The sequence below is a fragment of the Alnus glutinosa genome, chromosome 9 (genome assembly GCF_958979055.1).
Source record: "Alnus glutinosa chromosome 9, dhAlnGlut1.1, whole genome shotgun sequence".
Taxonomy (NCBI): Eukaryota; Viridiplantae; Streptophyta; class Magnoliopsida; order Fagales; family Betulaceae; genus Alnus; species Alnus glutinosa.
In genome coordinates, this window is record NC_084894.1 from 10,637,145 (window position 1) to 10,664,976 (window position 27,832).

At 36.1% G+C, this 27,832-nt stretch overlaps 1 protein-coding gene across 1 annotated transcript in view; it reads right to left on the minus strand.

The window, feature by feature from the left end:
• Nucleotides 1–18,407, minus strand: part of LOC133876677 (ubiquitin C-terminal hydrolase 13-like) — a 49,343-nt gene extending 30,936 nt beyond the window's left edge. Inside the window, exons 1-10 of the mRNA XM_062314935.1 lie at nucleotides 18,148–18,407; nucleotides 17,784–17,853; nucleotides 17,143–17,293; nucleotides 16,839–16,996; nucleotides 12,450–12,715; nucleotides 12,138–12,356; nucleotides 11,950–12,058; nucleotides 11,742–11,857; nucleotides 7,284–7,382; nucleotides 670–779 (exon numbers count right to left, since the gene is read on the minus strand). Coding sequence (XP_062170919.1) covers nucleotides 670–779; nucleotides 7,284–7,382; nucleotides 11,742–11,857; nucleotides 11,950–12,058; nucleotides 12,138–12,356; nucleotides 12,450–12,715; nucleotides 16,839–16,996; nucleotides 17,143–17,293; nucleotides 17,784–17,853; nucleotides 18,148–18,177 — 1,328 coding nt within the window. The 5' untranslated portion in view covers nucleotides 18,178–18,407. The remainder of the gene's footprint in view (nucleotides 1–669; nucleotides 780–7,283; nucleotides 7,383–11,741; nucleotides 11,858–11,949; nucleotides 12,059–12,137; nucleotides 12,357–12,449; nucleotides 12,716–16,838; nucleotides 16,997–17,142; nucleotides 17,294–17,783; nucleotides 17,854–18,147) is intronic.
• Between the last annotated feature and the right edge of the window lie 9,425 nt (nucleotides 18,408–27,832).

Consider the following 27,832-nt stretch of genomic DNA (forward strand, 5'->3'; position numbering starts at 1 on the left):
ATGCCTCCCATTAATATGGCCAAACATTTCCTATTACAATCAATGTGCAACATAAGCAACATCCAGCAGCACCAACCCAGAAAAAAAATGATATAAAAAATCCCCCTTCTCTTTGATAAATGAAAAAAAAAAAAAAAAATCCATGTAAACTGCTGTACAGTTATATCATCTGAAAAATATACTTTGGCACCATCCGCTACAGTAATTATGCATCAAGTACTTTGCCATGAAAAGAAGAGGGGGGGTGGGGGGAGCCTCAAAAGATGCAAAACCCTTCCCCCATGATGTATGACAATTTATGTAATAAACAGAATATGAAGCTGCACATCTATTCTCTATCCATCAAAGTACCAGTTAAAAAACATCACAATTATAAATACCATGTACAAGAGAAATCACCACAAAGCTCAACTGGGAGAGTTTCACTTGCCTCCAGTGAAAAATTCACAGGAGATCTCCTGTGCACAAATAAATGGTGAAAATTTGCAAGATTGGGGGAGAACTCCAGTTATTTTTTCATTTGAGGCAATCTCCGCCATTTATTTTTACACAAGAGGATCTCCAGTGATTTTTTCACTGGAGGCAAGCCAAACTCCAGCTAGGAAATATGCTTTAGACATAACAGATAGTCATAAATGTCAAAGAGCAGGAAAATTAACATTATTATACCTATGAAGCATGTAAAGATTACGAACACTTCTATCTGCATCGGGTGATAAATATTTGCCATTCTCACGATCAAGGTCAAGTTGCAATGGGAACTCATAACGGTCATTTATCTACACAAAAAGAAGTGAATTCGAATAGTTTGTCAAGCAATTATATGTAGTCCATTGGGTCAAATTGTGCACATCAGGAAGAGTATCCCACATCTCCATCCAAAATCATAATGGTTCCATACAGAACGTAGTTTTGTACATAAGTGAAAGAAGGAAGAAAAAAAAAAAAAAAGCAATATTTAATGCCTATGAGCTAGAAAGGAGCAAATAACCCAACAGTTTGATGACCCGAACCAATCCGAACCAACCATGAAGGCTTTGGGTTGGGTTTTTGGGGTTAGAGAGCTTAGTTTCAGATTTTCAAAAATCTGCCTGGTTGGTTCAATTCTGGTTTGATTTTTTTTCCCAACCCGTAATATTATTTATTTTGCCTACCACCACCACGTCAAATAGTTTCATCTAACCGAATATGATTACCGGATGCATCAATATCATCTCTTCTCATCTCTCTGTCTCCCTCCCTCCCTCCCTCTCCCTCTCTCTCCTTGCACAATTGTCCTAGTGCCTCCACCTTCATTGATCGAATACCCCAGTCCCATTTCTCACACACACCTCAATTATCCCACCTAGGGATGTAAATAAACCAGTCCGTTTGACAACCCGCTCGGTTTAGCCCGATCCGAACTCGAGCTCGATATTGTAGAAACTCGTTCATTACTGTAGAAACCCGATCGATTAGTAAGTGATACAACCCGACTCGCTCAACAAAACTCGATAGGGACTCGCGAGCTCAGCTCGTTTAAAGCTCGATCGGATCGCTCGCCCGACTTATTAGTCCGACTCATTAGCTCGTTCATATCTCTTATATATTACTAAAAATGAGTTATATAAATTTAAACATGTATAATAGTAATTAAGTAATATATGTTATATATGTTACTTAATATTTATATGTGTGTGTATTAGTTAACAACTTAACATACTAACTAGTTAGTTCATAAACTAACATATTATCTAGTTTATTAACATATACTAAGTAAATGTAATTAACTATATGTTACTCGATATTTTTTTTGTCAATTATATATATATATATATATATACTAAATAAGCATATAGTATACTAGCAAACTAAATATTGTATTACATATTAATTATAATTCTTTGATAATAGTATTTAGTATGTTAAACTAACATATTAAGTTATTAATAGTTAGTATGGAGGTTGTTCACATATTCGGGCTTGAACTCCGCTTTGATCACACATTAAAAAATTTAATAGCCTACCTTGAACTCTAGTTGAACCAAACTTGTCGAGTAACCTGGCTCGACTCGGCTCGGCTCGAATGTCATTCTCAACGAGCTCAAGCTTGATCTCGAGCTCGAGCTCGCCCAAGTTTTAAACAAGCCGAGTTTGAACACGCATTTCATAGCTCGGCTCGATTACATCCCTAATCCCGCCGTCCAATCCTCACCATCACAAATCAGATGCGCACAAACCCTCCAACAACATTTCTCTCCCTACATCCTCATTGTTGTCCGGATGCATCCTCCATCAATTCATTGTCGTCCACGATTCTGAAAGAGGTATGCTAACTGGTCCAGATCAAAAGAGCCAAGTCTCTCTTCTTTGCCAACATAGTCCCCAATTTGTTAGGGTTTGGTTTGGTTATGTATATAAGCTATATAAGTTAGAAATGCAACATGACAATAATAACAATTTCAAAACATCTATAGACGCTAGCCTTGGAGGCAAAAGACCATAAGCATGACAAAAGACATTTATTTTAACATTTAACCAAAACAGAAAAATAGTTATGGCCACAAAGATCACATAAAGTATTTGTGCAACATAAAAGTTGCAACAAGCAGAGGTCTTCAATGGTGTATAGGGGAAGGCATTTTTAAACTGAACAGGACGCCATTCAAGCAGTCATGACACAACTTCTGTTGAGTTTCCCTGTTGCAAGGCCTACAACTTGGGGAAAAAAAAAATCACCCCATAAAAGGCTCATTTAAAACACACAATACTTTCTCCCCCTTCAATCTACATAGTTATTTGAAAGTAATTAAATAAGAAAGAAAAATAAAAAGAAACCAATCTCAAAGCTGTTTGCAGAACAATGAAATCCCACACTCAAGTCCCCATTGTTGACACTCTCATATCAGATTCTGTCTTGCTGGAACTTTATGAGGGTACATGCCGCATAGAGGACAAGAACCATGTTCTACAAGTTCATCATATTTCCCTGAAAATTTATTAATCTTCCAAGTCCACTTAACCAACATAAAGTCCCATGGCTGACTACCTATCCAACTTGCATGTTACAACTCAAACAACACTTTTTTTGGATGAACCTTTTTTTTTTTTTAGATGAATATCAAACAACTGAAAGTCGACGCATAAAGAGTTATTTCATAAACCCATAAGCCTTGTCTTGGATAATAAACAGATGAGTTATGATTGGAGTAGCCTTAACTTCAAATCCTACCAATTCAAAATATAAAGAAAAGAAAAGTTTCCTTAGAAAATGAAAATCCTACTTCCTAATACACCCTAGGCAATGTGGAATTGAAGAGCCCCTAAACTTCAAACAAATGAAAAAAGGCCTTTGCCAAGCTTAAAAAAAAAAAAAAAAAAAAAAAAAAAAAAAAAAAAACAGAGCCTTTTAATTTGAAAATCAGATCCTGATTCCTGCCTTTTGCATAAAAGGTGGGGGCACCCATCAGGTTAGAACAAACCAATTACCAGATCCACCTGTCATTGGTGGCTTAAAAGAATGTGAAAAGAAAGGTCCATTGGTAAAGCAGGAGTCTTAACATCACAAAGGAACATCATCAAGCCACTTCTGTACATATCAGTACTAGAAGCAAGTCTGAATCACTCCAGGAGAAAAGAAAAAGGAGTAAAAAACCAAAAATGAGTAAGTTTATTAGAGAACTGCCAGGAATAGTGCAGAGAATGATGAATATATGACCATAACATTTTCATGCAAATATTTAATACTCCATCAACTGGTTTATAGAAAAGAAGCCATTTTCTAGGAATTTTCCTTCTTTTTTGCCTTAATTTTCTCCCAAGAACTAATCAGCTCCTTCAATTCAGTTGAAATTGGACATTGATCGTCATATTCTTCATCTTTGAAATTATCCATTTCTTTGCATAAGGAAAAATACAGAAATCAAGACTCTTGGTACAGAAGACCTAGAATCTTCACTTGTCATACATTTCATCTTTAATACATTTGTATTCTCTTTTTATTTTTGTTTTTGCATTGATTTTGGCTGTTTCATCATTTAGCACAAATCATGCTTTTGTCCAATTATTTTTCTATGGGTCATAAGTCATATTTTCATTTGAAGAGATAAAATTTACCAATCATATTATAGAAAGAAAAAAAAACAAACAAAAATAACAACAATGCAGTTATATCACTGTCTAGATTCTAACTTCAGCAAAAGAAATGATAAAACATAACCTATACATATCCGGCAATTTGCTAGACCAATTACCTACTTATAGTCATTTTTCATGATACTATTTCTAATTTAAAAATTAAATCAATCTTAACTTTTCCAAGCTGAAGTTGAGATTCATTATGCCGAAGCACTATGGAATCCATCACTTACGTACACAAAAAGAATGAAAGAGAAAAGCTTTGAAACCCATGAACTGCAACAGTGAATGTTATATATACCCTATCTCCAGTCTCAACCTTCCCTTTCCTAAATCCAACAACCCAACCGTCTTTTTTTTTTTTATGAATAATTTGAGGAAAAAAAAAGAGATGAACCCTCGAACACGAAAAGTATACAATAGAGACTCAACCCTATAAGCTACTACAATGTAAAAAGCTAATCAAATCAACCAAATTTAAAGAGACAAAGTTTGGAACATTAACAAGAACCCCACCCAAGAGAGATCTCACAAAAGAAGATTTTAGAAAGAGCACGTTTGTCTCACTATCCTCAAAAATAAGACGATTTCTCTCTACAAATGCTCTACATTAAGAGGGTAAGAATAACTTTCCAAATAGCCTCTTTGGGATGTCCCCTCCCTTGTACTATCCAGCAATGAAGAAGTTCTTGGATGTTGCTAGGCATAACCCACAAGACACTAAAAAGATTAAGAATCAATTGCCAAAGAACCGAAGTATACTCGCAGTGGATGAGAAGGTGATTAGTTGTTTCCTCATTCTTTTTACACAGACAACATCAATTACCTAAAGATAAGCCCCTCTTTCTACGAGTATCTACCGTGAGAATTCTATCAAGTGTTGTTGTCCACAAGAAGAAAGCAACGCGAGGAGGTGCCTCGACCTTCCAAACACTTCTCCAAGGGAAAGAACTGCGCTCAACTAATTGTAACAAAGTATAATAACTCTTCACTGTAAATTTCTGTCTACTAAAGGGAGTCCACAACAAGTTGTCCACTTCCCCTGGATGCGTCTTCGAGGGATATAAGACTAAAGAACTAGTCAAAAGATTTCAGTTCCCAATCATGTGCCCCCCTAATAAAACTAGGGTTTCAATGGATAAAAGAACTGGATAGGTCCAAATAATTAGACACATAAGCCTCCTTGTTTTGAGCAATGGAATAGAGTTCGGAAAAAGAATGCATAAGTGGCTCTATTCCAAACCATACATCATGCCAGAAACTAATGTGAGAACCATCACCAACCTTGTAGGACAGGAAATTGGAAAAAGAACCCCAACCATTTCTAATATTCTTCAAAGGCTCACCCCATAAGGACCTCGAGCTTCCTCTTAGCACCAACCTCCTCTCTTGAGCCCATACTTCAAATAAATCACCTATCTCTATAAGGAATGCTCCTCACGCCCAAATCTCCAAAGCCATTTACCTAGAAGAGCCTTGTTGAATACCATCAACTTTTTAATACCCAACCCCCTTCTAGAAACAGGGTCGCAAACTGTCTTCCAATTAACCAGATGTATTTTGGGATCCCCGCCTGGACCATCCCAAAGAAAGTCTCTCTGAAGGCGCCCCAATTGCCTAGCTATACCTGCTGGTAACTGGAAGAGGGAAAGAAAGTATGCAGGAAGACTAGATAACGTGCTTTTGATGAGCGTAAGACGCCTTCCCTTTGACAAGTAGATCTTTTTCCATCTAGCCAACCTTTTTTTCATTCTCTCGATTACCCCATCCCAAATAGCTCTCGATTTGAAGGGTGCACCTAGAGGAACACCCAGGTATTTCATGAGAAAAGAAGAAATTCTACAACTAAGAATACCGGCCAGCTCCTCCATATTAGGAACCTCCCCCACTGTGACTAACTCAGATTTTTGAAGGTTTATCTTCAATCTTGAAATGGCCTCAAAGCACAGAAGAATGTGATCCAGATTATAGATATGTTCACTATTTGCATCTCACATAATAAGTGTATCATTTGCGAACAAAGGTGAGAAACTTCCAAAGAAGAAGTATTGATATTGTTAGCCCGAAAACCTAGTACAAATCCCCCAACCATCGCTCTAGAGAGCATCCTGCTGAAAGCATCCATAACTAGAACAAGGCGAGAGAGGGTCTCCCTGGCGAAGGCCCCGAGAACTCCCAAAGAAACCATACGGGCTGCCATTAATCAAAATGGTAAAGCGAGCTTTGGAAATGCACGCAAAAATTCACTTTCTCCATTTAGCACCAAAACCACATCACCTCAAAACATATCAGAGAAAATCCCAATTGACGCGATCATAGGCCTTTTCCAGATCCAGTTTGCACATAACACCAAGAACCCCCAATTTAAGCCTACTATCCAAGCACTCATTGGCTATTAGAATTGAATCTAGAATTTGCCTCCCCCCAATAAATGTGTTTTGGCAATTGGAAATCAGATCCCCCATCACATGCTTCAATCTACTAGCAAGAACTTTTGCCAAAATCTCATAAAAACTATCCACCAGGCTGATAGGTCTAAAATCCCTAACCTCAAGCTATCCAGTCTTCTTTGGGATGAGAGCGATAAAAGTAGCATTAAGACTCTTCTCAAACCTCTCATGCCTATGAAAGTTATGAAAGACACTCATAATATAAGCCTTAACTATAGACCAACAAGAACGATAAAAAGCAATAGGGAAGCTATCGGGGCCCAGAGCTTTGTCTTCATCCATGCTAAGCAAAGCTTGGAGAACCTCCTCCTCTTGGAACGGTCTCTCGAGCCAACCCACATCTAAGGGGTCTAAACCAGGAAATGCCAAACCATCTAACTAACTGTCTTAGCCAAGCTAGTAATTCAAGACTCAAGAAATTCGTATCTAATGGTACAAATGAACCAATGACATTAATGATGAAGTTCAGCACTCGAATAAAGTAATATCATAATATAGAAGAGTTTAGAGCTTAAATGCATAATATATTATTTTCAATTCATAAATAATATGCATACTAATTGAAATACAGCTAGCAAACCTCATGGTAGAGTTTAGTGCTAAAAGTTTTAACTATTTTTTAGTCAAAAAAGTTAGTTGGTTAATACAAATTCTTAACCCTTGTAAATAAATGAATGGGCACAAAGAAAATAAATATATATATATTTGACTGCAGACCTTCACCATTGTGTCCCGCATAAAATCATATTCAAACCGTTTCAGCTGAAGTTGAAGTACAGGAGGAAAATCAATGAACAACACCCCCTTCTTGGCATCCTGAAATAATCATGCACAATTATCAATAAAATCATTTAAGAAATCAAAAACCCTCACAATAGAAGTTTTATACATGATCACATTTTCACACAATTAAAACAAGAAAAGAAAATTGTAAAAATGCTTATAGCCAATACCAGATTTCTAGTGCTCTTGCCAATTACAGATGAAATACTACATAGAAGCCACAAAGAACCAAACATGCTTCCACATCTTCGATGCATGGGAGTTCTAGTTTTTTTTTTTTTCTTTCTTTTTTTTTTGAGATAAGTAGTGGAAAATTATTTAGCACATAGGGGTAAAGTCCTAGTAAGTGGGCAGTACAGGAGAAATGCCTAAAACAGAGAAGGCAAAACAAAGCTAAATCAAAAAATTTAACAAATCCAAGAAGTCTAACAAAAGAGAAAGAGAAAATTTCAGATGCCACTATAAACTCATAAAGTGACCCCATAAATTTTTTTTTCATAAGTAAATGCAAATTTTATAAATAACAACATAAGGCACCCCTAGTGCACACGAAGTATACGAGAAACAAACACCTCAACACCGAAACAACATCCCACAAAACAAACCAAACCCCTAAGCCCCTAAAGCTCTCAACCGACAAGCTTATCCTCCCAAATATGCTCCTCATCAAGGGCAGAGAAGAAAGGCACAGTCTAATCCTCTTGCCCCCTTGGACCCAAACCCCACCGTGGAACATAACAAAGACCACTCAAAAGGAGAGAAAGGTTGGACACCACCCGCAAACTCAACCAATCTTTCCATGAAACCACCATCCAGCACCGAAGGAACATCAAGTAAAGAAGTGGAGAAGTGGGACGACTCAGAATCACCGCGATCTGCCAGAAAAGGAGAGAACGAGCTCGACTTGAGAAACTTCAATTTTATAACTCAGAAGTTGCCATTGTTATATGTACAATCGTTTCTTAACCTTCGAATACAACATATACAAAAACAAATCACATTACTCTGATACTACCAAAATGGCCCTCTTAACAAGCCAATATCTCTGCAACAATCTTCACATAGCACACACAAACCCAAACAACAGTGATCGAAGCTCCCTAGCAATGACAAAATGAAGTAGAAGATGGTACACTGTTTCACCACTAGCTTTAAACCTACAACATATCCATGCTCAAGATCTTGGTGCTTCATTAATTTTGTTGTCATTAATGGTAAAACAAAATAAAAGGGCAAAATAATAATAATAATAATAATAATAATAATCTCAGAGCTACTGGCAAAGCAAGAAACCTTTGCCTGCTAAATGTATTTCCAAGCAAGGGTGATACCCTCGCGCTGCTCTCAAGCATGGTAATGAGATTTGACCCTAAATTTCATATTCTTCAAAAGCGACCAAACCATCATCATGTCATCTCCAGCACTATGAATTTTTGTAGAATACAACAAATGAAGGAATGGAAACAAAGACTCCAACTTCCATTTCTGCAATGCCTGATAAACACTGGACACCAATTACAATTTCCATTGGACCAATCCTATAAGGGATTATTCTAGACTTTACAGTTATATTATGGTGATTTGGCCAATTGTCTTTATGCATATTGGTAATGCAATAGAAATAAAAAATAAAAAATAAAAAAATATTATATGAATTCCATAATTAACAATATTAAGGATTTTGTGATAATAATGTCAGAATCTATCCACAATTAGAGTGAGTAAATCTGCCAGTAAACAGTAGCTTCTAATATTGTACTTTCAGTTCTGCTGCTACACACAACTGCAGATAGTCAACACACTCTAAATCCCCAACCTCAAGGGGGATACCTATGCAGCGCAGATATGGAAGATGAAACAAACAGATGCAGCAATAAATCAATTCCTCAAAGAGTAGCCTACTAATAAGGTGGGATTCTTTTCATAAGAGGAATTAGACAAAATGCAGTTACATGTCTGTGTGCACAAATCAAATCCCAACATGTAGCCAAACAGGGAAGAGTTAGGCTTTTAGAAGCCAATGTCATGCAGTTCAGAAAATGAGTAGATATCAATATTTATGACAAACCTCTGGATACATAACAGATGAAAAACCATCTCAGCATAAAAAGATTACTAATTTGCTAACATCATAGGTGTTTCTAGCTTCTCATATGCAAAGAACATTAAAATAAAATAAAAAAAAAAAAAAAAAAAAAAAAAAAAAAAAAAAACTATTTTTTTTTTAACTTTTATAATCAATAAGATAATGCCAAGCTAGCTAGCTACCTAGTTTATCCGCCTGTATACACACAGCCCGTTTCTCTATTTTGATCACTGGCAGCCCATATGGTTTCTTTGAGAACTCCAAAGGCATTCATCAAGGGGACCTACTTTCACCTCTCCTTTTTATGATTGTCATAGAGGCTCTTAGTAGGATGTTGTCTAGAGCTATGAGTGGGGCTATTTATCTAGATTCCACGTCGACCTCCATAACACAGTCTCTTTGGAGATTTCTCATCTTCTTTTTGCAGATGACATTCTTATTATGTGTGATGAAGACCATGACCAAATTCTTAATCTGGATCACATCCTTATGTGTATTGAGGCTATTTCGGGCTTGAAGATCAACCTTTGGAATTCAGAGTTAGTAGCAGTGGGTCAAGTACAAAACCGGGAAGAGTTGGCTACATTCTGAACTATACTATCTCTTCCCTTCCGTTGAAGTATCTAGGGTAGGTGCTCCTTTCAAGTCAAAAGCTATTTGGGAAGGGGTAGTCAAGAAAATGGAAAAAAGATTAGCTAGTTGGAAGAAGATCTATTTGTCTCAAGGTGGCCGCCTAACTTTTATCAAGAAAACTCTTTCCAGCTTACCTACGTAGTTCTTGTCCTTTTTCCACTTACCTGCAATATAGCTAGAAGATTGGAGCGCATTCAAAAGTACTTTCTTTGGGATGGTTTTGATGGTGAGCAAAAGCTCCATCTAGTGAAATCAAAGTTTGTTTGCTCCCCAATTCCTAGAGGAGGGCTGGGTGTGAAAAACCTCATGTTGTTCAATAGAGCTTTATTGGGTAAATGACTATGGAGATTTGCTCAAGAAGAGAATTCCTTATGGAGACAGATGATTGTGAAGAAGTATGGGATCCAAAGAGGGGGGCAGGTGTTTGAGGAAACTCGAGCACCATATGGGGTGGGCTTTTGTAGGAACATTAGAAATGGTTGGGGGTGTTTCTCGAACTTGGTCTCCTACAGAGTAAGGGACGGATCTCGTTTTCGTTTATAGCAGAATGTGTGGTGCGAAGGGGCAACTCTCGAGTCCTTATTCCCAGAACTCTATTCAATAGCTTGAGACAAAGAGGCCTTAGTGTCAGATTACATGGACTCTTACAGCTCTTATGTCCATTGGAACCCGACTTTTCTTAGGGCGGTCCAGGATTGGGCCCAAGCTTGAGTCCCTTTTTGCATTCCTCGATCTATTATACTCTTTGAAAACCCACCCGAGAAAGAGATCAAATGTTGTGGTCCCCAGCTCATAATCACTAGTTTGAAGTGGAGTTATTACTTTACTTTACTGCTTAAAGAGTCTTCCCTTTTTCCTTGAAAGAGCATTTGGATGGTGAAGCCTCTGCCTCATATTGCTTTCTTCACTTGGACGAGAGCTTTGAGTAAAATTCTTTCGATCGATAACCTTTGGAGGTAGGGTCTTACCCTTGTCAACTGGTGTTGTCTTTGCAAGAAGAGCGAGGAAACCATAAACCACCTTCTCATTCATTGTGAGTTTACTAGCGAGATATGGAACCTGGTTCTAATCTTATTTGGAGTCTCGTGGGTCATGCCTAGCAATTTTCTAAAGCTACTTCAATGTTGGAAGACACAAGGGTGAGGACAATCCAAAGAGGCCATACGGAAAGTCATCTCTACTTTACTTATATCTCCATTTGGAGAGAAAGAAATCCACTTCTTTTAGAAGACCGCGAATCTAATGTGCTACAACTAAAATCCTCCTTCTTGAGTTTCCGTTTAGAATGGGATGTATCTTTTGATCCTAATGTCTCTTTTTCTTGTCTTGTAGATCTTGTTAACTTTTTGGATTTTCAACCCCGTTAGGGTGGTTGCTTCTCTTGTATACTTTTCGTGTACGCGAGCTTTTCTTCTTCATCAATAAATTATTATTCGTCAAAAAAAAATGCCAAGCTAACAAACGTATAAAATTAAATAGATGAAGGATTTTAAAAACGAGTGAACACTTTCAACAATCATAAAAGACAATAAACAAATAAATAAATATATTCAGCATACAATAAAGGTCATTGAACAAACTCAACAACTCTAATTGGATTTACTTTCTTGGCATGAATTCTGCAGTCTTAGATCGGATATTTAGAGTGGAAAAGATACATACTAGCAACTAACCTGCAATTCATATTGTTCAGCATGATATTTGTTATCGCCCTCAAGACGTTCAACTTCTACATACTTATCAAATGAAGCATAAACATCCCGACAGCCTTTGACATCAAGCTGAAGATCTGTATACATATATAAAGAAGTTTGTACAAACACAGGAGAAGCAATAAAGCCCTTTTGCAGGCCTTAAAATCTCAAATATGGGAGAAAATACCATAAAATGACTCCTTTCTAGTTGATTTGTAGTCCACATTAATGCATTCGATGTAGTTCATGTGATGCCCTTCAAATAACTTCTGTATTGTTCCCTCTACAACAGTTCCCTGTGGACAAGTCAACAACAACCACGCTTGTAAAAAAGCTTCACATCTGACTCTGAAGAGAAATCCTGTCAAATTTTACCTTCATTTTGTCTTCAAGTTTTTCAGAGAGAACCCTATTGAGCTCTTGCACATCATGCTGCATAAAAGAATCATATGTGTCCCATCCAAAGGACTTGGTCAGTTCTTTTGTTGCAACACTGTTGTCACTGCACTGGAGCTTGTAAAATAGGCTCTGCAAAGCCAAAGGAATGCTAGCCGATGGCAAATCATTTTCAGTTGTAGGCATATGGTACACAGCCTGCAATATAAATCCAAGACATTAACTTTTCATTCAGAACTCCAAGATAGACAGTTCCATGAGCTACAAGGAAAACAAAGCATGGGTTCTGACCTTCCTGAAGTACGGAATATGGAACAGAGTTTGGAGAAGAGAGTTCATGTAACATGTTGCTCCTTGGTTCTTAAGCCCAACATAACCTGTCTCCTTTTTTGAGTCATATGTCCAGTAGTCCACAACCCTACGAACTAGAACCTCAGCTTCAATTATGAGAGTATCATTCAGAAGATACCCTCTACTAGGATCATATAGCTCACTAAGAGGCATAAAGGATGTGAAACCCCAATCACTTTCTCGTGCATTGAACTGATGTTGTGTGTCTGAATCATGCAAATATAATGGAATTACAACACTATTTATGGGTACAGCCAGCATCAAATTATGCAGCTCTTTGTCAATATGGAAACAACAAAGACAACATCAGATTTCAGGACTGGAATTTAATAATGATCAGAACAGCTCCAAATGTCAGCCTAAACCCTGAATGACTTCAGAATTTCAAAATCACATGGTCAAATCACAAGAAGCAGAGACAAGCCAAAAGGTGAAACATGACTATGTTGGACATAATTCAGATTGTGGTTTGGGAGGATGATGTTCATTTTTGGGATGTTTTGCCTTTGGATTGGGCGTCAGAGGGTGCTTTTGGGGAGGAGGCGTTGGCAATTCGGGATGCCATGGAAGAAGAATTTCAGCATGACAAGATGATATCGCGCCAAAAGTCCAAAGGCAAGAGGGAGCTTCTGAATCTACATAACTCTATCAACTATGGCGACACTAAGCCTTCCGCTAGGAGTAGGAAAGGAAAGAACCTTATGTTGTAGAGTTGTATGCTTGAGTTGGTATGCTTGGGTTGGTTTGTGGGTCGTTCCTAAGGCTTTTGGTTTTTGCTCAGGATCTTGTGAGGGTTGTTGCTCTTGGGTTTTTCCCTCTGTTTTTTGGGTTTGCTTGTATTTCGGGTTTAAGGTTTTGGGGGTGTTTTCATGTCTTTTGGGTGGGGGTATCTTCTGGGATGTATTTTGTAGTTTGGGTTTTATGGGTGTTTCTTCTGGATTTTGAGTTTTTGGGGCCTTCGGGATTTGTGTGTGCGTAGGTTCTTGTAGGTTTTCTTCTGTGGGCTAGTTGGGTGTTCCTGTGTATACTTCTTGTGTACTTAGGAGCGCTTTTCGCTTATTTTAATAAAGTTTTCTTACTTATCAAAAAAAAAAACATAATTCAGCTATCAACATGTTTACATGTTCAACAGGTTTCAGCCACCTACAATTTTCTTTTTGTATAATTTACTGTCAGACAAATATAGAAAGTTTAGGTTATATTTTTTTTTTTTCAAGAATAGAGTACCACAAACTTCAATTCCAAAAAGAAAACAGGGTTGAAGGGGACTAGGGATTCTTTCTTTTTTATATAAGTGAAGGGCAGTAGGAGTTCCACAATGGCTGTGTAATTATATCTATTGAATAGAATATAGAGTAACACAAACTTCAATTACAAAAAGAAAACAGGGTTGAAGGGGACTAGGAATTCTTTCTTTTTTATATAAGTGAAGGGCAGTGGGAGTTCCACAATGGCTGTGTAATTATATCTATTGAATAGAATAAAATAAAATAAAATTCTTTCTTTTTTATGTAAGTGAAGGGCAGTGGGAGTTCCACAATGGCTGTGTAATTATATCTATTAAAATAAAATTTGACTAAAGTGTGTGTGTGTGTGTGCGCGCAAGCGCGTGTGTGGTTTGCTATGTCCTTAACATCTCCCTACTCTTGTCCCCTAAAATTGGCCCTGATGACATTACATAACTAATTTGTGTCAAATACACATCATCCATTCATGTAGAGACAACATTGCCTTCTGTTCACACAGAATTTTTCAGCCACAGACAAACATCTTAGATAGGGCCATCAAAGAAGTCATTTTACACGGTAAAAGTGATACTTGTTCTTTTAAGCTTGGCAAACAGTTTAAGACCAGAGAAATAAAAAATGAAGGGCCTTTAAGAACCTCACTGCTTCATAAAGCAATGTTTTCCATCCATGGATCCCAAACAGAGGATCCAAATAATCATCTAACACCCAAAATAGGGCCCACCCTCAACAATGAAAACGCAAAGCAATGAACTGAACTATTTAAGCATAAATTAATCTTGACATTCCATATCAACCCATACAATAAAGCACAGCTTGAGCTGATGCAAGAAGAAACAGTAACATTTTTTTTTTATGACGAGGAACTCCTCAAAGGCATGGCCACTCTGTGTACCCACCCCTATCGCGTAAACCTCAGACCGGTGCAAAGCGCCCCCTCCACACAAATCGGATAATATTACAGCTTCGTCAGCGGGCTGGCCCCAAAGAACTATTTGCACCAAAGGGGATTCGAACCATAGATCTAATGGAATGCCACCAAGACCAAAGCTCTTACCACTTGAGTCAACCCCTTGGAGTTAAGGAACATTGTAATAAACATAACAGAAACTAGTGTACGCCGGTAGACTCATTAAATAACATCGTTGGAATGCAATTACACAAGTTCAAGCATATTATATATTTTTACTATAAACAAAAATAATTACAGAATACTTTTTTTTTATAGCTAATCAAAGAATTTTATAAAAAGCGGATCAATTTGTATCAATCATAAAACATAGTATCAATTTGTTTCACATTTACATTGGCTCGCAATCTTTGAGCCCTCGCTCTATTCTAAAAGTTTCTATTCTAAAAGTTTCAATTTCAATCGGCTAGGGAGCTTTAGTTTTTTTGATAGGTAAGAAAATAAATAGTATTAAAAAAGCGTAAAGGCTCCCCTAAGCAGACAGTAAGAATACAAGAAGGATACCAAAACAAAAGAAAAACAGAAAACAAAGGAAGAATACCCGGAAAAAACTCAAAAGACAGAAGAAATGATACATTAACCTCCAACCTCTTGCCTCTAAGAGCATCCCTAGTGAGCTCTCCATTTCAAATTTTTCACCAAAATTTGGTGAAAAACTCAAAAAAGTCCACTTCAACAAACTCTATAATATCTCTATTTTGGCTCTTGTCAAAATTTCACTCCAAATTTGGCTCACAAATTTCATGAGCTATTGAATATTTAATCATTTATCTCTTCTTTCACTTCACTTTTCACTTTTCCTCTCTCCTCATTTGTTAGGAGTGGTTGCTTAAAACCAATAAAAAATTAATATCTAGTTGAAATAGAGAAATATTTGGAGAGTTTTCTTTTTTTTTTGATAAGTAGAAATATTTGGAGAGTTTGATGTTGGAAGTTTGTTAAAACTAGTAGTTAAAATAACAAAAGTATATTTTTTAGCTAAAATTTGGAGAGCTCACTAGGGATGCTCTAGCCCGACTAGAACCAACAACCCTAGCATCAAAATTGATGGAACATTCTAGATTATTAACCTTTCTTTTCCCTTTTTTCTTAGGAGCAAAGGCAGAGTGCTGCCCCTCATCAATTAAAGTTAAGAAATCCAGAAAGCCCTTCTCAGTCCCCTTGAAAGAAAACCCCATCGTGCGAAAACACAACCTAGCATCTTGCACTACCCTGGGGTATACAACAACCCCTCCCTCAGGATCATCCCCCTCCAAAGAATCACCCACCTTGAATACCCAAGAAGACTGCTAGTCCCTCCAAGACATACCAGGTAAAAACTTGGGAGAACGGCCTCGGTGGAAACAAAACCCATTGAAAAGAGGGAGGGAACCCCTCCCCCACCTAGCGCCGTCGAGGACTGGTCCACGGCCCCGATAGGACTGAGAAGGAACACCCAAAGATTGCGCTATCGGAACATTGATCGCCAACTGAATTCCAGCATACAAAAGCCCCTAGTTACTCAAGTTGTTGATTGAATTGCTCAAATGACATATTAAGCCAGCTCGGGATGTGAAAAGGAACAAGAAAATAGCTGGCTCCAACCTAGAATTCCAACCCATAATTATTTTAGGTTGCTAATAAGAATTTTTACTTCCCTGTATAATAGTTCTTCTATACCTGCATATAAGATTCCATGAATCTTCTTTGTGTTATAGTACAGATGATGGATGCCAAAGGAAATAAAGAATTAGGTTTACACATGAATGCTTAAGGAAATCTTTCCTCGAATACCAAGAGTAGAGGGCTTTTCAGCACTGCTTCAAACTCTCTCCCTCCACACCCTCCTAGGAGCCACACTCACTTATGATTAAAAAAAAACAAAACAAAACACAGATTTTAAGTGACTACCAAAAAACCCCTGCCGACAAAATAATGCATGCATCTTAGTCAATTCTTCAAATATGAGGAAAGTCTAGCAATCATCACAAGATGATGTGTTGCTACTACTTTCTCGAGTTCTACAATAGATTATATCTGTGTCCACACTCAAAGCTAACACCAGCCCCCCCCACCCCCCCGGCGGCAATGAAATTCCAAGAAAGAATATAAATTATATATTGAAAGGGGTACCTTTTCTCACTGAGTATTTGTTATGAATTTGATTTAAAACACACAAGCTAAACTGTGCATATCTACTCCACCCATATGGCAAACTTGCTGAATCAGCAACATCCAAATACATAGACAAATGCTCCACATTGTTTCCCTTTGGGAAAATAAGCACACGCCTGCCCGAGCAAAGCAAAGATAAGATGAGTGATAGCTGGTAATGCACACAGACTGCACGTTCACATATACACATTTTTTTCCATTGATATCCATACACACGCACGCAGAGATAGCACTCACAATAGTGGAAAGAAACCAACATTACCATTTATAACTTCCAACACTAAATATTTCCGAATAGAGCTTCTTAGTATTCAGCCTAAAAAAGTTGTCAATTCTCCATGTAAACCTCGATGATGGAGGATCCTCCACTGGCTGGTTCTCCACGGTACTAGCAGTTTCAGGTTGTGTGACAACTAATGATTTGCAAAGGGAAACAAAAACACACAAAAAACCAAAAAAAACAAAATCATTATCGTAGCACTCCAGCAAGTAATTGAAAATTAAAATGTACTGTGATCATAATCTAAACTAAACCCTGCAGTTCAGCTCAGCAGGTAACATTTATACATATTGTTTGAATTCTTGCATCAGATAGAAAAAAATAAAATAAAAAATTGCTCTCACTTTTGCTCACAAAAGCAAGAAAGATACACCCAAAATGCAATCCAGAAAAAGGCTTTAGTTCTCCCCCAGTCCCAAATAACAAAAATCTAGAATATCAACAACCGATTCTCCCTAACTTTCCAACATTCGCTTGGCAACAAACAACACGTAAACAAGATCCTATTATTATTAACCAATTTAGTTGGATCAACAAGACCGAAAAATATAAGGAAAGAAAAAAATCAAGTATAGTATTGAATTGCACTAAGATAGAAATCAATAGAAAGACAACAATTATACCATCCATGGGTTGGTGATTATTCTCAGCCAAATCCGAGTGCGGTACGAGCATCTCCTCCTCCTCTTGTTGCTGTAAACGGAGCACAAAAATCAGTCATTTCGCCATTTCGGATCCACCAAAACCCAAAAATCCAAGCATCAATGCGATATATTAGCGTAATCGTACTGAATTGAAACCAAAGGCCCCAGATTACCCCAACCCCAACCAAAACAAAAACTCAATCAATGATGTTCATAAAACTCCGAGAAAAATCAAGATGATCAGTGAGATTGAACCCAACAACTAAGGGCATTGAACTGAGATTACTCAGACACGCAAATACACATACACGCATACAGAGACAGAGAGAGTGTGGGGACGTACATCAATGGGGGCAGGAGTCATGACGGTCATGGTTGAAGCAGGGAATCACCCTTCCTTTTCTAGCGAAGGAAAACAGAATTCCCTTAGAGAGAGAGAGAGAGAGAGAGAGAGAGAGATGGGTGCAAGAGAATGTGAAGCGAAGGGAGATCACCAGAAGGCGGTCGAGAGGGAGAAGAAAGGTCTGGGTCTCTTTGATTTGCAAGAAGGGTAGTTTCGGGATTTCGGGTCTTGGCCAAGAAGGTAGACGGGGTGGTACACAAGAAATGGAAGGAAGACGGTATATTACGGAAGGGTACTCGATCAGTAGAGCCTTATCGAGTATTGAAATTTGAATGTTTAAATTCTGCCGATTTTTTTTTTTTTTTTTTGAATACAAATTTATTATCCAGTTACATAATCTATTCAAATTTTATTTATTTATTTTCAAACAAGCTCATGTCATTTCAAATATAAAGTAAATGATTTGATTGTTTAATTTTTAAAAAAATTAATACTAATTATTAGTTATTTAATTATTTTTTGAATAATTAGATAAATTAACTTAAATCATAAATAATTTAATCTCAATTTTATATATTTATCTTGTTTTCTATACATTCAAATACACATATACACATACACATAATCTCACTCATATATACCAAATATATATTTATATTCATAATCACAATTCCAATAATTCAACTTATACTTATTACATTATGAATGAGCATTTAAAACAAAAAATGCTTAAGATGTTCTCATTATAATGTTAAAAATAATTTATAAAAATAAAAATAAAAATAAAATGAATTTATACAAACTTATACAAGTCGAGCCGATCTTAAATTTATATAAGCCTAAAATTTTTGTTCAAACTCTATTCATTTAATTAATAAACCAAGCCCGATTTATATAGCAAAAATATTAAGCATTGTCATGTAAAAATTGGTGTTTTTCCCATTCACCCCCCATAAAACCAATTTAAAGACTTTGTATTTCTCTGCAGTGATTACAGTTGCAATGAGATGAGTTCAACTAGGGCTGTAATTGAACAGAGTTGAATTAAGTTCGAAAATTTTAGGACCGGATTGTTTAAGAGGACCTTTAAACGGGTTGAGCTCAAGCTCGAGCCAAACTAAAAAATCCTTGTCCAAGCTCGGCTCACGAGATACATAACCTAGCTCGAGTTCGAGCTCGTTAAAAACGTTATTTCGAGTCGAGTTGGGTACTTGACATATTTGAGTTTGAGCTAGAGTAAATATTTTCGGAAAGCTTGATCCAAGCTCAAGCTCGATTAAATAGCTCTTGAGCCTTATATGGACAGTTCAATTCAATTAAGGCTCGTTTGGGTTTGTTTTTAGAATTTTTTTAAAAAAATTTGAAAAACTCAAAAATTTGATTCAATAGATACCAGATAAATAATAAGTACTTTCTAACAATTACAAGCAAATTCGAAAAAAAAAAAAAAAAAAAAAAAAAAAAAAAAAAAAAAAAAAAAAAAAAAAAACTACACATAAATGAAAGAAATACAAATGAACAAAGAGATCAAATTTACATAAATTACTAAAATACAACACAAATTATAGCATAAAACAATGTAATCTCAAAGGTTGCCACTGGCCACCCTGCATTCAGTAAAAAAAAGTTTGTTAGATATTTGTTTACTCTCTTGCATTGTACTCACAGTTTTTTAACCTTGATAAACATGTCAAATGAATTTTATCACTTAAAATTTTTCTAGCATGCAGAATATACAAACCATTTAAGAGTTAAGACATACCTAGCAATTAGCACGCTTTTAGGGATTATTCTAAAATCATATTGTTAAAAACAAATCTCAGCAGAATGAATAAGGTTTGAGCAAATCAAAATTTATCAAAATCATAAAGCTAAAACAGATATACTAAAATTCAAAATGTATACTAAAGTTTAACTTGCACTAAAATTTTATTTAAATCAAATTAACAAGTGATTACATGACAAAAACAACAAATACATAGATGAATGGTGTTCTATTGGAAGATTTCACACTTCAGCAGTACTGTAGCAGTAGAAACATTATCCCAACAGGTACTCAAATGTTCAAAAGTATAGATAATCAAATGAAACTTCTCCAATTAAAAGAAAATAAAATGTTTATCAACAAGAACAGTAAGGTCAACCACAAACAGACAATATGGAATCTAAAAATGGAAAATTAGGTTTGAAAAATCAAGCAATTGTAGCAGTATTAGTAGAAACATTATCCTAGAATTTCAATAGATATTTTATTAGCTAAGACAATACTTAAAACTACCCATCTAGCAAGTGCAAGAACATCATATCAAAGTTTTTTCTTATTCAAGCGGTATGCCTTGCATATAATTAAAATAAAATTGTTAGATATTTATACTCTCTTTCATTTATTTAACCTTGATAAACATGTCAAGGGATGTTAATAAATAATACAAAAATTGTCTAAAAACTATAATAGGGAACAAAGTAGAGTACCTCAAGTCCATGAATTAATTACTTGCCTCAATAGATTGTCAAACAAAAAGCCCAACAATATGATAGGAATATCATGCATCAGTTCAAAATACAATACCACATTCAAATTACATATATAGTCTCTACAACTTTGAACTTCCTAAAAAAATCTCGTCATTCAAACGAATTTGGAACACGATGGGACGAGGCCCACTATGACACTCCTGTCCGAACGGAAATGAAACGGAATCAAACGAGACATTCTATCAGGTACCCATGCAAACGAAAATAGAACGGGAATAGAACATATTATTTTCTAGAAGGCTTTCTACTGTACATCACAACTGACCCTTCGAACGAAAGACTTCTTGTTCAGACGCCAGTCGCCAGTCGTTCAAACGAACTTGTAATGGGAATGGGACAAGGCCCACCATGACACTTCCGTCCGAACGAAAATGAAACAGGAATCGAACGAGACATTCTCTCAGGTACATGTTTGAAGGAAAATGGAACGGATGATTCTGGAAGGCTCTCTATTGTACATCACAACTGATCGTTTGAACGAAAGACTTCCCCATCAGATTAGGGGTGTACAAACGGAGCGGTTATAATCGTTTTAAAACCACTAACCGCATAACCGCTAACCGCCTATACAGAGGTGGTTAGCGGTTATAGGGTTTGGGAAAAGCGATTAATAATGGCTATTGGCTATATATATAACTTAAAAACCTGGGAGAGGGGGTCATTTTAGGCATTACTGAATCCCAAAATGACGATGTTTTGGACAAAAAAGAAGATGTATATAAAGACTCTTTAGTTTGATTTAGCCTTGACCTTCAAGGTTTCAAACTTATCCTCCCTTTCGATTTCATTTTTTTAGTCCGTTGTTTGCCTCTCCACTCTCCAGCATCCAGCCTCTCGGCCCTCTCCTAGTCTCGGTCTCTTGACTCTTAGCTGCTACCGACTGTCATTCCTCTCTGCTCAACTCAAGCTAGACTGCTAGCTACTATGTAAGCTTCCTCTCCAGATAGAGATCAAAGACTTTAGGGTTTTCTGCTTTGATGAGTTTTTTTTAGATCTGTGATTCTGTAGTGCTTTTGCTTTGATCGGTTTTCTATTTTATTTTTCAGGTTGCTCCCCCTTACTTAATCCTTTTTTCTTTCTTTTTTTGCTTTCCCCCTTCTTTTCCCTTTGATTTTTGAGCAATGTCCCTTACTCAATATCAGTTTCTGCCCACCAACAAATGAAGATATTCCAGAAGGAAAGAGTTTGGTTTAGGAGTATGTGGTTATTTTGATTTGTAATGTTTTGGAGTACGTGATTATTTACTTATTTGGATTTTTATTTGAATTTGTAATTTTTTGGTTTTGGAATTGTAATTTTGTAATGATTTGGATTTGGTTATGTGGTTATTTGTTTGTGTTTTGGATTTGTATTTTTTTTAATAAATATTTTGGATTTGTATTTAAATTTGTTAATTTTGTCCCAAAAGGCAAAATGTCCAAAAATTATTAAATTCGGTTTTGAAAAAATAAAAATCTGCACAAAAATCGGCTCAAAACCGGCCTAAAACCTGTCCAAAACCCAAATTGAAAAGCGATTTTAAAACCGTCGGTTATTAATACAATATCCGCTAATCGGCGATTATAAAAATAACCGCCTCCACCTAAGTGGTTAGCGGTTGCGATTGATAAAATGCAATAACCGCTAGGTAGTTAGCGGTTAGCGGTTTTAGCCAATAACCACTAGTTATAAACGTTTGTACACCCTTAGTTCAGATGCCAATCTGATAATCAAACTTTTTCTTAAAAGTTTGGGGCAATTACCTTTTTTTCCATGAACTACCAGTCATCGTCAATATGTCCCCATGAATTGACACCATCACCATAAAAATACATCGAACTACCATTTATTTACCAAAATCCTCATTCTGTCAGTCAACTTCGTTAAATCAGACGATCAACCCATCACGTGCCCTTCACATGACTTTTTTTAAAATTATTCTCCTTATTTTGCCATCACTTTTAACATTAGAGCTATTTTGAATTATTCTAATATATCATCTCCTATTCTCTCTCGCTCGTCACTTTCTTCAATAGCTCAGACCTGACAGATAACTAACTCACAAACCATGTTTCGAAGCTTGTTCTTTGAGAGCTCGCCGATGCAATGGCCCTAGTGGTTGTCCCAGATCATGACCTTGTTGGGTGAGTACTACGGGTGGGGCCCACCGCTGATGAGGGCCAAGATATTGCACCGGAAGAGCATCTCCGCCATCGACGAACTCCCGCCAAAAGATCTCGCGGAATGGGTCGCACTTGAAGAGCCAGAACCCGTGGTCCGTGTCGACCGCGAAGCACCCACGGTCATGGTTGAACGACAGGTGGAGCAGCGTCCCCGAATCGGACGGCATCGACTGAAGCGGATAACCCAAAACAATGTACTGACAAAGACCTCTGCCCTTTCACGAATCCTTAAACCTCCACCACCATCTCATAATCTTTGGATTCTACGGTCCCAAACCCTTTAAGTTCTTTAGGTTTTGGGCAGAACATGATTTGTGTTTTGTCTTGGGTTGAAGAAGGTTGGAGTTGTATTGTAGATGGTATTCCTATGTTTCGAGTTTATAAGAAACTTAAAGCTATGAATAAAATTTTGAAAGCTAAAAATATAAGAGGTTTTTGGTGGTATTAAGGAGAGAGGTTTACAAGAAAAGCTAGGCTTGATTCTGCTTAAGTCTCAAAGGGAGGTATTACTGCAACATGGGAAGGCTGCCTCCTGCTTGTGTGAAACGTTAACAAGGCAGCTCTTTTCCTTATAAGAAAAAAAGAATTGGCCAGACCATGTGCTCGTTGAGCCTTTCAGATTTCCTCCACATATGCCACCTTTGACCACGTGATGCAACTAGTCTCTAAAGAGCAAGAAACATTGAATCTCGATTGAACTTTCTTTTATGTTTAACGTGAAGGTTGTGAGATTGAAAAAGAGGCTTGTGGTTGATGCCATGGTCGGATTTCCATTTTGCTGTGTTTTTGTCTGGTTGTTTAGAAGATTGCACACAACACACAAAGAGAGAGAGAGAGAGAGAGAGAGAGAGAGATGTGCTTGGGTTGTTGGGAAGGGAAATAACAGTGAATGATCTATTTCATAATTTTATTTTATTTTAAAATATGAAAGTGAGGGCAACTAGGTAGAACAATTTTATAAAAAAAAGGCATGTGAAGCGCATGTGATGAGTTGATCGTATGATTTAACAAAGTTGAATCAATGATTTAACAAAGTTGAATCACAGAATGGGGGTTTTGATATAAAAAAAAATAAAAAAAAATTGTAGTTCGATGCTCTTTTATGGTGAAAGTGTCAGTTCATGGGGGCATATTGACAATAGTTGGTAGTTCATGGGAGAAAAATATAATTACCCTTAAAAGTTTATGTATTTTGCTTAGTTATTAATTCCACTACCATATTTAGGGTCCGTTTGAATTTGCGATTTCTAAATGTGCGATTTGAAAAATTGATTTTTTAAAATGAACTTATGCGTTTGGCAAAATCGTGGTTTGACCTTTAAATCGTAGGTTAGCCTTTAAAATTATGTGTTTTAAAAAAAAGCAACTGCTATTTGGAAAAAAAAAATTAAAAAAATTAAAAAATAAATATATATATATATATTATGCGTTTTCAAATCACAATTTTTTTAAAACACAATTCCTAAACGATTCATTTTATGTGATTTGGTTTAAAATCACACTTTTTGTTTATGAAATCGCAATTCCAAATGTACCCTAAATATGGTCGTGGAATTAATAACCAAACAAAACACTTAGAAAGTTTTAAGAAAAAGTTTGGTTTTCAAGCTAGTGTCTGAACGAGAAGTCTTTCGTTCGAACGGTCAATTGTGATATACAATAGAGAGCCTTCCAAAATCAGCCATTATATTACCGTTTTATTTTCGTTCGAACGGGCACCTGACAAAATGTCTCATTCTATTCCGTTTCACTTCCGTTCAAATGAGAGTGTCATAGTCAGGGCTGTAAACAAGCCGAGCTCAAGCGAATAGTGCTTGTGCGAGCTCAGCTTATTTACATTCGTCATAAGCTCGAGCTCGTGACAAGTATCAAAAGCTGATCTTGGCTCGACTCGCTTAGGGAAAACCCTTGTGCAAGCTCGATCTCGCCCAATAGCCGAGTCGAGTGCCTTATTGAGTGCTTGGCTTGTTAAGGCACTTCCAAAATTGTCTACAGTCTCTTCCCCCCACCCAGAAGACAGTAGCATACGGCCAAAGACAGTTATGTTTCACTCTCAATGGCCACTACGCGGTGTGCTGGCCGCAAAGAGGAGTTTTGGCTAGATGATGTGTAGATTTGTGATTGAAGAAGAAGGGATACAATAATACCAAGAAAGGGCTATTTGGATAAGAGTATTTTTTTTTTTTAAGTGTGAAAGAATGCTAATGGAAGGGTTAAGAGGGCCAAGAAGCTAATAGGCTTGGATTTCAAAGTCAACTAACGTGTTTAACGAGTGTGTGTTATGATAGAGACGTGGCAGCAACTGATTACATGTGGGAAAAATAATAGCCATAGCGCATTGTGCGTGTTGGAAGAAGAACTAGAGGGTTCCAAAATGGCTTGATGCGAACGGCTTGTTTAATAATCGAATTCGAGTCGAGCTTAACCGAACCGATCTAGAGCGAGCTCACAAGTATCTTTGTTCATTGATGTGGTATTTTTAAAGCAAAAAATATATCAATAATAAATTACCACTCGCAATAGAACGAATTTTTATAGGATAAGGCTATAGATATGGTGTCAAATCTCAAGGACTACAGGGGCGTTGTTATCAAGTTTATGAAGATTAAAAGTAACTTAAAAAAAAGATTGTTGATTTTGTGGTTGATTAAAGTGCATAAAATAAACGCAAAAGATAATTGAAATATAAGAAAAAGAGAGAGTAGAGTATTGACTTCACCGCTATCCGCACATCAATTGGTAATCATATTTAATCAGATAAATTTATTCTATGCCTGTTATAGATAAACAATAAATTATCTTATTAAAGAATAAGTATAATTCATCTTCGGTTGGCACATACCGTTCACCTAACCACTAAGATGCGGTACGACCAGTCTTCCATAAGTATGGATTATCTAATTCTTTAATAGGATACATACAACCAATGGAATAGTATAACCCATATTCGGTTGGCATGGACCGTCTACCTAAATTACACTAAACTAGGGTATTGTACAATTCGTCTTATCTAGAAATGACCTATCTAATCCTCTTGGGCATATGTCAATTAAACCCATTGTATAATCATCATTCTCATAATTACAGAAAATAATAATAATTTGAGTTCAATAAAGGTAAAAAGATTTATAAGAGAAGAGAAGAGTTTCACCAATATTGATTTTGAATTTAAGAACAATTGCATTAAAATATTAAGAACAATATCAAATTGTAGCAATTCTCATAATTATACAACCAACATGCATAAACTAAAATTCTCTAAATTAAGATACAACCAAACCATTGTAATTGGATAGTGCTACATCATACCCTATGAAGGGTTTTAGTTGCTAATGACTCTGCTGAGATGGCCGCCTGCAATGATTATTTCTCTTCAACTTTTCAAACCTTCAAGAAGTATTTTACTAAATTTGCTCTAGGTAGCAATGTGTCTTTTTTCAATGTTTATAGGCTTATTTATAAGGATTAGGAGAGGCCTAAAAGCCATAGAAATCGCTATATTAGAATACAAGGATGTTTATATATTCTTGATTGTTATACACACACATGGAGCTTTGGAAGATAAAAGGCAATAGAGCTAATTGCGAAGAAGAATAAGGGAACAAGATTAGGCATGTTATGACTGAAAATGGCCTTAGCAGCATGGTAAGTTGTGGGAGGCAAGCCCAATAGATGATAAAGATAATAACCCTAATCTTTTTGCCAATGTTATTGGATTCGTATGATCAAAATTTTTAAACAGTATTTTTACTTTTTGCTTGAAAAAAGTGTTATGATGTAACATAAAGGTGAAAGTAGTTTTTAGTGTTTAAATTTTGTTTATTAATGCTTTTGCTTTTTTGCCAAAATGCAAAAAGTTTTTTTAAAAAAAAAAAAACACATTGTCAAAGGATCTCCAACAACACTAGCTATTTTAACTACCCAATATATATATTAACTACTACGTTTTTAATACAAACTATAATAGATTATATATTACACCTACAATAAATGTACCATGTCATTCCGATAATAAACATTTAAAGGATAGCTTCACAAAAGGGTATCGGACTATACGCCGTTTTGAAAAAATGGTACTGAACTATCAAACGTCTCAAACTAGTGTATCTAAGTTTCCAAACGTCTCACTTAAGGGTACTCTGTTATGATTTGCTGTTAAATTCTGCTAAAATTCTTAAAATACCCCTAATTTTTTTTACGAAAAAAATACTAGGATTTAGATGTTTGTTAGAATTTAACGGAATTTGCAAAAATATCTATGCCTAAATTTTTGAAAATATATATATATATATATATATATTAAAATAAACACAGGCGTATTTTAAGAATTTTAGTAGGATTTAATAGTAAGTCTTAACGGAGTACCCTCAAGTAAGACGCTTATAAGACGCTTAATTAATAAGACGCTTAATAAGTACACGAAGTGTCAATAAGACCCTTAATTAATTCATCATCTTAATATTCCATAGATCTGCAAATGTAATAAGCACCAAAACTTTGTAATTTATATCCCAAAAAATATTGTTTCATAACTATACCTCGAGTTTCCTATTCATCTTATATTGAGATTGTCATCTTGGTGGAAGTCTTTGTGCACTATAACATCTGAATTTGTAAAATCTTACAAATGAACGTTTATTCAACCCTATTCTAACTCTTATCTAAAGATAATCCAATCATTTATTTAAGGACATAAATTTCCTATAAACTAGTTTGTAAGAAGTTTCATACAACCCACATATAAGAATGACATATGTTCTTTAAACATGTGAGAATCACATTTTTTTTTATTAATGCTATTAAAAAAGCATGTGAGAAGCACATCCTATTAAAATAACATCTGCTTCTCACATGTCAAGTGACACATGTCAATTTTATATGTGGATTGTATGAAATTTCCTTCAAACCGATTTGTAGGAAATTTCTGTCATTTATTTAATAGCGCTTTTTTTTTAAAAAAAAAAAGAAAGAGAGAGAAAACAAATACT